This window comes from Phyllobates terribilis, unplaced genomic scaffold (assembly GCF_046119375.1).
Source record: "Phyllobates terribilis strain yellow unplaced genomic scaffold, ASM4611937v1 Scaffold_4__5_contigs__length_816908805, whole genome shotgun sequence".
Lineage (NCBI taxonomy): Eukaryota > Metazoa > Chordata > Amphibia > Anura > Dendrobatidae > Phyllobates > Phyllobates terribilis.
Window position 1 is genome coordinate 219,319,881 of NW_027362764.1, and position 13,954 is coordinate 219,333,834.

Genomic DNA, 13,954 nt, shown 5'->3' on the forward strand with positions numbered 1-13,954 from the left:
TACAGTTTTGGGAGTTACTGTCAATTTGTCTACTGCCTTCCATGCACAATGCAATGGCCAGACTGAAAGAACTAACTAAACTCTTGAACAATACCTGAGATGTTTTATTTCTCACCTGTAGGATGACTGGGTGGACTATTTACCAACAGGAGAATTTGCCTATAACAACTCCAAATACAGTTCTACATCTCAAAGTCCATTTTTGCTAATTATGGCTTGCATCCAGTATTTATTCCTAATCTTCCATTTAATACTTTGATTCCTGGTGTTACTGACAGACTTACAAAGTTGCAGGAAGCTCAGAAAGAACTACTTGAGATGTTACAAAAGGCCCAAGAAAATTATAAAAAAAAAACCAGCAAAGCCACTCATACCCTTCAGGTCGGTGACAAGGTTTGGCTATCTACAAAAAATCTGAAAACGAGCATACCGTCTCCGAAATTGGGTCAAAAATTGATAGGACCTTTTCAAATTCATGAACAAATTAACAAAGTTGCTTTCCATTTAAAACTTCCTAACAGCTTGAAAATTAACCCTGTGTTCCATGTATCCTCAATCAAACCATTCAGTGAAAACCCATTTCCAGGAAGAACTCAGCCACCTCCTCCACCAAAAATAGTCCATGGTGAAGAAGAGTACATTGTGGATAAAATTCTGGACTCTAGAAGATATAGAGGAAGATTATAATACTTGGTACAATGGAAGGGTTATGGACCAGAAGATAATTTGGAGCCAGAGTGCAACGTTCATGCACCCAGGCTTACAAGAGCATTTCATCAGAGACATCCAAAGAAGCCAGCCCCTGATATGTCCAGAGGCCATCTTGGAAGGAGGGAACTACTGTCAGGATTCAAACCCAGCAGCTCTTGTGCACCAGGTGGCAGCTCTTCCCTCTGAGCTATTCAGCTCGCTGGACAGTTCCTTGCTAGCCCAGATAATAGTACTTGTGCTGTCCCTGAGTGGCTTTACCCTGTGTTATTCCTGATTGGCTTCATCCTGTGATTCTTGATTGAACACCCTATATATCCTGTCCTGGCACCTCCTTCTGTGGCACCCAGGGGATGGGGACTACTCGGTGCCCAGGCCTTAATGCCTGGCCTTGGGGGATGTCGCGGTGGTCGGCTCCCGGGCCCGTACCCTGGGGTCTCTCTTAAAAAAAAAGGGGTTAAATGGAAAATGAAAGTTCGTGACGCCACCTGTGGTGTCTGGTGAGGACCACCAGCGCGGCGGCAGTCCACTGAGGCCGGTGTTACGGCAGCTATGATGGGGTAGCTCCCCACAGGTGGAGCTAGGCCTCAGGGCAGCGGTGTTCGGTAAGGTGCACTATATGGCGGTGACCCAGCCGGGTCCAAGGAAAAATGGGAGACACACTCACGTTTGGCTTCAGTACCTTTTTACTGGTGGAGTTGCGGTACCGCCCGGAGCACTGTAGGGTGAGGGGTGCACTGCAGGTCTCTCCCCAGTGAGCAGGTATAGGGCCTCCTGTATCCTTGCCGCTTGTGTAGTTTATGGCCTGTCTGAAACTTGGCCTAACTTAGTCCTTGTGTTGCGCCGGCTGACCTGGTGTTAGGGCCTTTTGCTGAAGAGCACGCTCATGGTATGGCGGAGCCTCCGTGCCTCCTGGTCCTGTTACGTGTCAGCTCCTGGGCTATCCTGAGACCTGAAGTCTTCCAGGAAAGATCCGGTTGTTTTCCACAGAGGGTATACTGCTCTGCAGGCTCGGAGCCGGTGTCCGGTATATTTCTTGGGTGAGCTTATGAAGCTCCTCGGTCCCCGATGCTACTGTTCCACTAGCCTTCGGCCTACTCTGGGCCCTCACTAGGCTATACACACTGGCAGTAAGCTGGCTGCCTCTTCTGCCGCTCTTTAGAGCGTCGGCAACGCTCCTAGCTGTCTCTCTCTGAGCTGCTTGCAGCAGACTCCAAACAACTCCTCTCAGCAGAAACCTGCTGAGTCACTAACCTTCTGTGTCTCAGCAGAGACTCCTGACTGGACTCACTCCTTAGACAACTGACTGAACTCCCTCCCTTCCTGCCTCCACCCTCCTTTATATATTCACTAAAGGGCTCCCTCTGGTGGTTCTGAGGTAGGGTGGAGGTGTGTGTATGCTCTGAGGGTCTCTTGTGGAGAAAACCTGAAATGCACCCCCCTTTGGTCTGTGACTCCATGCACAGCAGGGCGTCACACTTCCTTGTGAGATTATTGAGCTCCCAGCCTTTAATCAAGCTCTCCCTTCACCTGCTGCCTCATTCAAGCTTATACTGCTTTTCTTGTGTACCGACCTCTGGCTATTCCTGTCTCCGCAACCTGCTAAATCTTTCAAGCCTATACTGCTGTTCCTGTGTACCGACCTCTGGCTATTCCGGGCTACACTGCCTGCTAAAGTTGCCCCTAGTGTTTGCAATCCCACTATTCCAACCCAGGTCAGTTCCTAACAGCCAGTTTGCTGGATTGAGTAGAGTTGAGTGTGCTGCTTGGGAGTGCCCAGCAAAAATATGAGCTGCAGTTGGGAAAGAGACAAATGAGGGTCTATCTCTGACTGTAGTGACTGAGGAGTCAGTTGAGGAGCTGAGCAGTCTTTGGTCCTAGAGGGAAAAAGGATCATTTAATAGTGGACAGTCTACCGGAGTGTGAGAGCTGGGGAGATCGTATACTGACCCGTGTGTGGGTGGATGTATACCTGCCGGAGTTTTGGTTGTATACCTGCCGGAGTATTGGATGTATACCTGAAGGAGTATTGACCTGCCATATGTACTGTACTTTCCTGCTGTGTTTACCTTTGTGTCAGAGCACTGCTGTTTTGTGCTAAAGTCCCTCCGAGGTTTACGGAGCTAATATACCTTGACTTGCTGGACTAAAATGATGCCTGTGTGAATGCTGCCTAATGCCTACCTGAGTGAATCTCTACAATACTTACATTTTGAATTTACACAATGATTATTACTACAATTGACTATTCTCATTTTGTCAATAATAATAATAATTTAATAATAATAATTTTTATTTCTATAGCGCCAGCATATTCCATGGCACTTTACATATCAGAAGGTACTTGTACAGACAATAAAGACATAACAGAATAAACACATACAATAGTTCAACAGATACCAAGAGGAGTGAGGTTCATGCTCGCAAGCTTATAATCTATGAGGAAATAGGAGAGATACAGAAGGTAAATAATAAAAAGGGCTTGTATTGTATGATCCAGCCATCAATATAATGAACAGGGTGTTTAAATAATGCTGCATGAACTGGCCACAAGCCAGTATCTGTACAAGTACAGATGCAGAGTGCTATTAAGTGCAAGGAGGCTATGTAAACAGATGCTATAAGGAACGAGATTTGGAAGAAAATTTTGGAAGGGTAAAATTTAAATAGCTCCATAAGCTCCATAAGTGAGGTGAGGAGATAGGCCACGATAAAAAACTGTGGGTATTGGGAATTCATCATATTGTCCTAGGTAATGCATCCCAGAAAATTGGCACAGCTCGCTAGAAGTCTTGGAGACGTGAATTCAGATTATTGAGGATGTTAGTCTTAGGTCATTACTGGAATGGAGGGCACGTGTAGGGTGTTAGACAGAGATGGGGAAGGAGATGTACGGTGGTGCAGGACTGTGGCGAGTTTTGTGGGTGAGAGTGATAAGTTTATATATTGGACTCTGTAGTGGATGGGCAACCAGTGCAATGACTGGCACAGGGTAGAGGCATCGGTGTAGCAGTTGGAGAGGAAAATGATCCTGGCTGCTGCATTCAGGGTGGATTGGAGAGGGGAGAGTTTAGTAAGAGGGAGACCGATTAGTAGATAGTTGCAATAGTCCAGACAAGAATGAATAAGATCAACAGTAAGAGTTTTTGAAGCGTCAAAGGTAAGAAAAGGTTGAATTCTAGAGATGTTTTGAAGTGTAGGTGACATGAGTGGGCGAGTGATCGGATATGGGGAGTGAAGGAAAGATCTCAGTCAAATATAACCCCAAGAGAGTGGGTGTGCCGCACACGGAAATGGAAATATTGGGTTTGGGAAGGTTAGTAGATGGAATAAACACAAGGAGTTCAGTTTTTGACAGATTCAGCTTTAACTAGAGGGAGGACATGATGTTAGAGACATAATGATATATTCAAGTTATTTTTTAGCTCACAAATGCCCCAGTTCTGTGCTGCAACACATTGCTATGCTTTGCCTTGTACAGTGAAATACAGGATTAGACATTGCCACAATTTTTCAACTGTGTGGCCATCACACAAGTCTTTTACTTCCATATACTTTGTTCATGATGGCTGCAACCTCATTCTAACCAAATAAAGGAGAAGCAACCATGGATTAACCCTCTAATACAGTGGTGCCTGACATTGCACTACTCTACAAGGTGAGCACAATTTCTTCGGTCTGTATGAAAAAAATTTAAAGTCCTTCTGAAGACTACCCCTGTATGGAAACTTCTGTGTCTCCTTTTTAATCTGCTCAATTATATGTTAAACTAAAACAGAACTAAACTAATATGATTCAACCAAATGTGTAATTTCTCCCTCCTAAATACTTTATCTCCACCTGTGAATATTATTATTCAAAAGTGGAAGGGTTTAGGAACCACAGCTACTCAGTCATGACATGAGAGACTACGTAAAGTATCAGGGTGGAGTCATCGAGTTCCGAGGTGCATAGTTTATGAAAGACGCCAATGCTCTGTTGGTTCACATCAAAATGCCAAGTATCGGATGGATCTCTGGAGCAGTAGAAATGTGCTCTGTAGATTATTGAATCAAGCTTTTCTATCTGGCAGTCTAATGGCCAATTTATGTGAATGTTAGGAGAATGTTAGCTGGCCTACTGAATTGTGCGAACTGTAAAGTTTGGCGGCCGAGGATAATGCTATGGTGTTGTTTTACAGAAGTTTGCATAATTAAAGCAAAATCTTAAAGGGGTTGGCCACTTTATCTTAGTTTTAACAAATGTGTTGTGGACTTGATTTTGTGGCACTTATTAATTTATAAATATTACAGGTTAATCTTCTGCACTTGTTAGTTCAGTTTTCCTCACAGACTGCATAAGTCTTAAGTTCTCAAAATGGCTGCTGATGGAGGAAGATATGACCAGACCTGTCCATCCACTTCCTCCAATTAAAAAACACATCACATGGGAAAGCTGTTTTCAATTGGACAAGGCTGATGGACAGGTTGGGTCACATGTTCCTACACCAGCAGGTATTTTATGGACAAGAGAACTATGCAGTCTGTAAGGGAGACTTATATACTTAAATATTAGCAAGTGCCACAAAATCATTTCCCCAACACATGTATTAAAATAAAGATAAAGTGGGTAACCCCTTTACTGCTTCAGCATAATAAGGTAAAGAATATTCATACAGTGTTAGCCAGTAGATAGAACAATGTTGGAATCTGAGAGTCCTCAGTGGTTGATACCTTTTAATGGCTAACTGAAAAGATGGTAAACATAGCAAGCTTTCGAGACAACTCAGGTCTCTTCTTCAGGCTAATAATGACACCAAATCTGAAAACACATACATATGTACATAGGCCAAAGAAAGAAAAAAAAAAAAAAAGGAAAAAAAATCAGTGCTATGTGCTGTCGTAAATACGACAGGTGACGTAAAGCAGAGTCAGGCTAGGGAGGAGGAGAGGAGCTGGGAAAGTTAAAGCAAGATTCTAAGATAGGCGGAACAAATTGTATTATTGGTATATGGTTAGTAACCTGTGGACATCTGAAAATACTTAAGTGAGTTGTGGAAAGCGATAAATCAAAGCAAGAGAGTTCACATACATGTCAAAAGTTCATTGTCCTCAAAATCGAGTCTCTTGGAGATGTGATATCCCCAGTTGTCCTTTAAATTTATATAACAAGACATGAATATATGATATACCCAAATGCCCATTTATTTTGTATAAAAGCTCATGAATCCATGTGATACATTTAATCCTGTTTTGAATGTGTCAAAGGTGGTTATCAGTTTGTATTCCCAAATTCTTCTCTCTCTCCGAGATTTGAAGTTGCTGTTTAAGATGAGCAGATTCATATCTGTTAAACTGTGGTCAGGGCTGGAAAAGTGCTTTGCTACAGGTAGGTGCATACGCTTTTCTTTTATTGTGTGGCGATGAGAATTCATTCTTGTTCTGAATTTCTGCCCAGTCTCCCCTATGTACATGTTGGACATTTGGTACATATAATTAAATACACCACATTGCTTGTGATGCAACTGAAGTTACCTGGGATCTTGTAGTTCTGATCTGTCCCAGGAATCTTTATCTTGTCAGTTGTCATTATAGATGGACAGGTTTTGCACCTGTTCTGGTTGCAGGGAAAGGTTCTTGTAACTGCTGACAATGATGCTTTTTAGATTCGGAGGTTGTCTAAAACACAAGAGTGGGGGATCCGGAAATATTGATTTTAGTCGGGCATCTTTTTGTAGGAGTGGTTGCAGTTTCCGTGCAGCTCCTCTTAGCACCTCCAGACTAGGGTTGTAGGTGACTACGAGAGGAACCCGGTTGTTGTCTTCTCTAGTTTTGTAAAGTAGGAGATGATTCCTTGATATTCTGGTGGCTCTTGTAATCTGGTTCTCAATTGCTCTTGGATGGTAGCCCTGGTTCAAAAAAATCTTTCTGAGGTCCTCAAGGTGATTGTCTCTATCTGTAGGGTTGGAACATATCCGATTGTATCTGATAGCCTGGCTATACACAATTGAGTTTTTTATGTGCTTTGGATGGAAACTGTCCCATCGGAGGTATGTTGGACGGTCAATTGGTTTCCGGTACAGAGATGTCTCTATGTCATTGTTTCGTAGCTTGATGATGGTATCCAGAAAGCTGATTTCAGTGCATGAGTAGTTGAGTGTTAAGTTGATGGTGGGATCAAACTGATTAAAGTGTTCATGGAATGTCTTCAGCTGTTGCTCAGACTCCGTCCAGATAATTAAAATGTCATCGATATAGCGGTAGTAGGCATGAGGTCAGATAGGACAAGAGGATAAAAAGTCACCTTCACGCTTGGCCATGAAAAGATTTGCATATTGTGGTGCCATTTTGCTTCCCATTGCTGTGCCGGTCTCCTGTAGATATATGTTGTCATCAAACGTGAAGTAGTTGTGGGTAAGGATGAATTTAGTAAGTTTCACCACAGAGTCAGCATCAATTCCTGTGTTTTCCAGGAAGGTTTTGCAGGCATTCAATCCATCCTCGTGTGGGATGTTACTGTACAGAGATTCCACATCCATGGTGGCGAGGATGGTTCCTTCTGGTAGAGGACCTATTGCTGACAGTTTATTCAATAGGTCAGTTGTGTCCTGAATGTAGCTGGGTGTCTCTTTTACCAGGGGTTTGAGAACACCCTCTACCCATCCAGAAATTTGTTCGGTGAGGGTGCCCACACATGAAATGATTGGTCTTCCTGGATTTCCTGATTTGTGGATTTTGGGAAGCATGTAAAACGTGCCTGTTCTTGGACTCTCTGGTATCAGGTCACCAGCTTTTAAGGATATGTCAGGTAGACAAGAAACTAGCTTGTTTAGTTCCTTGTGATAGTCCTGTGTGGGGTCAGGCTCCAATCTCTTGTAGTAGTGTGTGTCCATCAGTTGTCTGTTTGCTTCCTACAGGTAGTCTGATTTGTTCATCATGACTATTGCACCACCCTTGTCTGCAGGTTTAATGATGATTTCTTTGTTGGTTTTCAAAGATTGTATGGCCCTTCTCTCCTGGACATTGATGTTGGATGGTTGACTCTTGTGTTTATCTAAAATGGTGGATTTTACCAAATGTCTGAAAGTGTCTATATAGTTATCCAAATGGGAGTTACGATTAGGATCAGGTGTAAAGTCTGACCTTTTCTTGGTTGCCAGGATCTTTCTTCCTTCGGCCCAGTTGGTTTCGGAATTCTCTCTGTCGCTGAAAAATTCCCTTAGGCGTAGTCTCCTGAAGTAATCCTCCATGTCACTGCACAGTTTGATTTTATCCAGAGCTTTAGTAGGACAAAATGAGAGTCCCCTAGATTTCAGCATAATAAGACATTTTGGATAATTGTAGCTTCCAACTTTGTGGAAAGAATTTGATTACCAGCATGAATGCACCCCAGTGCACCAAGCAAGTTCCATAAAGGCATGGTTGGGTGCATTTAGTGTAGAAGAACATGACTGGTCCATACAGAGCCATGACTATAACCCCATCGGCATTGTGAGCCAGGCCTTATCATCCAACATCAGTGTCTGACCTCACAAATGCTCTTCTGGATGAATAGTAAAAATTCCAAAATCTTACCAGAAAAGATTGAAAAATTATAGCTGCAAAGATGGACGGAACAGCTCCATATTAATGCCCATGGATGTCATAAAAGAACCTACAGGTGTAATGTGTAGCTATTCCAATAATTTTACTCAAATATACTAGTGTATGTAGCAAAATATTGGCATGTAAACTATTTATAAAAATTCAATTTTCACGAACAAATGGTAGAAGAGCCATCTTCAAGCCCTCAGAAGTTGGAAGTCCTCCTTTGCTGTGTCTGTATTCCACCCTGTTTTATAAAATATTCAGTATAACTAACACTAAAGATAGGTTGAGTGTATTGGATTTTGTCCACTTACTTGTCCCAAAGTGCACTCCATACCACCAAGGAAATCTGCATCTTTCAAGCCGTTGTGATTGCTGCTGATGTCGTGAACTTCAAAACGAAGGCGCTGAACTTCTTCAAAATAAAAGTCGACTGTGAAAATTTTGGAGAAAATAGGGTTTATGCATGTTCTGATAACTTCGGTTCTGTCCACCTGTGAGAAGAAGAAAAAGAAAGTCAATAACTAATTCACTTATTTAATCTTTAATTGTCTATCTATCTATGAGAAACATTCTGCAATAGAACCAAAACTTTGCCACATGTGCCAATATAGCATCCAATTTTTGCATGATAATCTTTTGGGAAGTGTTATTTCCTCCTGATTTTTTTTTTTCATTTACATTACAAAACTTTTTTGGGTATAGGTCTTGGATGCCTGGCACCCGAAATAAAATAATTGAGCCTGCTGCTACTTCATTGTATTTTCTGTGAGTGTATCTATCTAAAATATACAGAGAAGAGTTATTATATTAAGAAGACTTGTTAGTTATGAGTGCAGCAAATAACGTGGTTGCCCCCTTGTGTTTTGGTTTAGTCATTTGAAGCATGGAATGCAGCCATTTAATTTATATTCATGAGAATATTCTTTCATAGCAAAATGCATCTTTATGCACTGAAAATAACGTAACTACAGCAACACCATTAGAAAACCAATAATAAATTGTGCATAAACCTTATAATGATTATGCTTTACGATTGAATTGGGGAGATAGTCATTAAAAAGTCCATTTCCAGGACCAGGTTTGTGCAAGTACTCTACATGTTAATTTGAAGAGGACACTACTACATGTAAAGAGTACTTCAACAATCACAAGCAGCACGTATAACTGATGTAATTTTGAAAATGCAGCCAAAATCCATTTTGATGTAGTTATGTTCAGATGTATATTTTTAGTGCATGTGTATAATTTACATTTTTATCAGGATTTCTGCATAAAAACATGTTTACATTAGCAAAAATATAACTGTAGGAAGGTTTGAAAATAAATGTTACTTGCCAGTTTTTCAATAGCTGTAGAATTTACTATGAGAGAAGTATAAGGGAATGTCAAGGATTACACAGTTACAATTATTTTTGTCAGTGTTTCACAACACCAAGGTATAAAAATTATTAATATTTACTATATTTTGTATGCTGTACTTTTTGTATACCACTGCCTACATATGGGCAGCAGGGTAGTCTTGTAGCACTGGGATACTGGGTTAAAATCCCACCAAGTACAACATCTGCCTGGAGTTTGTATGTTCTCCCCATGTTTGCGTGGGTTTCCTCCAGGTTCTCTGGTTTCCTCCCACACCCCAAAGACATACTGATAGGGAATCTAGATTGTGAGCCCCAATGTGGACCATGATGATGAAGTCTGTAAAGCGCTATGGAATTAATGGTGCTATACAAGTGAGTAAAATAAATACATATTTATGAATTCTCGGAGCTACCATTATCCCTCTTTCATTATGAGTCCTGTATAGGATCGGAGAATTTTAAATGTTCTTACGATCTGAATCATCATATCCCAAACCCACAATGCCATTCATTATAGCCCACATATGAAATGTATTGAGACTCTAGATGTGCACTGTAAACTTCATGCCATAGATAAAGTTTGACAGGAATAACCACCTTTGACTTTTATATTCTTTATTTTTCAAATCTAAAGAAGTCCAAATTTTTGTGCGGATTTCTTACTCTCCTTAGAGCAATCAGTGCTCATGTCTGCTGCTGAGTTTTAGATCCCCCAAGGTAAATGAGCAGTCTGGGATCAAAAAAAGGGACAAAGGAAATGTCATAAAATACAGAAAGATTTACTTGCAATCCTCTCTCCCCCCACTGTCCTATCGCTGGTTCTCCCTTTGGGTGTGCTGCAACAATGAGGTCATGTGATTGCCGACCCCTGACATCACGTCAACCAAGATCACAGTGCTGAGGCCAGTGATTGGCTGCAGCAGTCATGTCTGTCAATGTGACATCATCATCATCAAAGACCAGCAGGAAACATCAGAGCAATGAGTGCTGGATAGGTGGAGAATTTGTAGGTAAATAATACTTCTTTTATTTTTTGACAGCTCTTGATGCTCTAAAATGTCATAGGAAATAATTCTTTGGAGAATACTCCCTGGTCCCTTTTGATCCAGAGGAAATGATTGTTCAGCCAGTCATTACAAGGTTTTCAGTTCAAAGTGTTGAGTGAATATGAGGAGTCAAACAATTGATATATAAAAATATTTGGGGGGACATGCTCTGCTATTACAAATGTGTTTTGTTGCCAAAGGGCGTAAGATCCTGGTCACTCCTATATCTACACCCTTGCCTATTTCATGCAGACACGTAAATATTTCAGTTAGAGATTCATGAAAATATAATTTTTTTTCCATGCAAATTTACCAAATTCATATTCTAAACCCTAGCTATACTAAAACTTGTCAACAGTAGGACTTGAAAACCGTTGGATAGTATACACTTAGGGTTTTTGGCTTTGATCAGTCTCTCTGTGCTAGCATCCCCAGCAATAAGCTAGAGACCACCAAGATCAGCTATAATCTTCTAGGAAGGAAGGAAGGAAGCAGCATGTGTATAACGCAGAGTAGGATAGGCATTGCACAATTCTTATTGACGTGAATGAGCTGTCCATCTTTCCAAAGAGCTGATTGAGAAAACCACAGAGCAAGTGAGGCACAGATTACCAGGTGCAATTTTTCATTATTTCTTATCAATAGTAAAATCGCCATGATCTGAAATGAAGGTACATATGTGGGTATGGCAATAATCCTTTTTCACTTACACTTCGGCAGATCAAGTGATCGGTCTACTCTGACACAAATCTGACATTGTGTCTGGCCTGTTGCAGAATAGATACTGACCTCAATCAATAAAAGAGCATTCAGTCTATTAATGTAAGGAGGGAATGTAATGACTGATACAAGAGATAGTAGATTGAGATACAAAAGCAATTGCTCAAGAAGTCTTAAAGATGAATTCTGTCAAAATTTTGGCTGAAGTAAGAAAAGAATAGGATGCACTTACTACATAGTGTTTCAGGATATATGCAGGGGTAAAGGGAACAATAAGCAATGCATCTCATCCCATAGCAAGATAGACATGTACAATTCTATATCTAAATTTCAATGTAGTAAGTGATAATATACTGCCTTCAAATGATGGTTGTTAGTTTTATGGGCTAACTAATCACATTGGGAAATGTCTTTGATAGAGTATGTTGCTTTTTGTCACTCAATTATGTGCTAATCTACCAATCTATCTCATGCGTCTTAATAGTGTTTTGTATCACAAGACATGTGACTGTAATAAAGATTATAGATTCAACATAGGTTACATTTAATATATAACAACACCTCTATATGTCACATTCTAATAAACAAAAAAGCTTTGTTTTCAACATTGTGAAAAAGGTGATATTAGAGTCCAAAATACTAAATATTAGCTTAGAATTTAAGGAAAAATGGTACTATTATGATAGAATCTAAAAAAATGGAAAAGTAATAATTGCACATCTACAATTCTACATCAGAGGCATGCAAGAAATGATTCCCACTGACACTTGCAACCATTTTCTGACATTTGCTAAGGTATGCTGGCACTTCTCTTCAGCAGCTCCTCCTTCACTCAGCAATAGTCTCTGTATCACTTTCTCAATAGCTCAGCACATACTCCCTGTGCTTGTCACCGCTTTTGGCAGTCATGCCTTGCAGTAGCTTGTTTGGCAATTTGCATACTCTTGTGGCCTAACCTTCAAAGTTACTGCATCCTATTTCCTCCCATGCAACCCCCACAGGCATCTGTCCCCTAGTCATTTTTGGCCTGGCACTTTTTTTCACAATCAAGAATTATTAATTAGCAAAAAGGTAGGAGTAATGACCCACCACTCAAACCAATGTTCTCACAGTGTACTAGACAATTAGACAGCAAGGATGTGAAAACCTTAAAACATAACTTTTAATACCAATGTGATAAAATAAGCCACTCAAAAAAATAGAAACGAGTCACTAAGTCAGCCTGATAGCTGCCAGTAATATAGCTCAGAGACCGCCCCTATATATTAAAAAAAATTTTTGAAATAGCCTTGCAGTATGGAGATCAAAAATTCCGGATAGATTCTATAACTGAGGGAGAGTAGATGGACAGGGATCAGTACAACAACCCTGTGTCAAACAAAAACCCTCTGATATATAGATTTTTCTCATAGGTATATATAACCAAGATAATCACTAAACATGTACTCATAAACCACCAATTTGTCCAGCATCTAAGAGTTCATGAAGATAAAAATGACATGAGAAATTAATTGCACAATGTGTAGTCTGAGTGCAGACCCGGCAGTTATCACAATTCAATTAAAAAAGAAGAAAATGGAATTTTCTCACCCATTCTTTCTTTGTTTCTGAGGGAGGAGATTAATGTCCAGAGATTCCTTTTGAACAAGAATGTGGGGACATGAGCTGGCCCTATTTATTTTTTTAATATACAGGGGCGGTCGCTGAGCTATATTACTGGCAGCTATCAGTCTGGCTTAGTGACTCGTTTCTATATTTTTGAGTGGCATATTTTATCATATTGGTATTAAAAGTTATGTTTTAAGGTTTTCACACACTCAGGAATTAGCTGACAGACACCTCTAGTGAGGCTATTCTTCACCCATCTTGAGTGACTAGTTCCACACGTTTAGGAGAGGACTCAGTGCTCCACTCTGCTGTGGCACTCCTAGTCCTGCTCATTTACTAGTATTTTTACATGGAGCTGGTCTTATCTCCTCTACCTTGAACAACCAACTAACTACAGCTCAGTCTGGGACTCTTTTAATGCTCCACTGTGGCCTTTACTAGAGTGGAGCACCTCAATAGTGAGTTTCATATTACTCATCCCTACTTGCTAGCTAGTTATGGCACAGGCATTACCACTGTGCTGCACATCTTTGTCTCTTGCCTGTTTGCATAGCTTGTGTGTCTGACTTGTATTGGGGGCAAAATCATGCCTTTGGAAGCTAAAGGGAGATAGAAGTACATGCTAAGGCCCATCCAACCATGCCACAATAACATATTATTATAAAGACATAGCACAAATCCCTAGCTAATGCCAACAGGTTGTTTTTTTTAAAACCTCTACCCAGTAACAACTTGTATGAAGAATTTCTTGACATGTCGCGCATCTCCAATATAATTACTATTATTAATATCACAATAAACTCACTTTTCCACCATGCATGTCACACATTTGTCGCATCACATTCATAGCTGAAGTTACAAAATACATTATGGTCTGCTGACCATGCCTTACAAAAGAAAGTATAATACTACTAATAACACTTGCAGCTCATTTAGCACATAC

At 40.6% G+C, this 13,954-nt stretch overlaps 1 protein-coding gene across 2 annotated transcripts in view; it reads right to left on the bottom strand.

Moving 5' to 3' along the window:
• Window positions 1-13,954, bottom strand: part of CPNE4 (copine 4) — a 915,330-nt gene that overhangs the window by 373,285 nt on the left and 528,091 nt on the right. For both annotated transcript variants that reach the window (XM_073678089.1, XM_073678088.1), the window contains one exon: window positions 8,588-8,767. In XM_073678089.1, coding sequence (XP_073534190.1) covers window positions 8,588-8,767 — 180 coding nt within the window. The remainder of the gene's footprint in view (window positions 1-8,587; window positions 8,768-13,954) is intronic.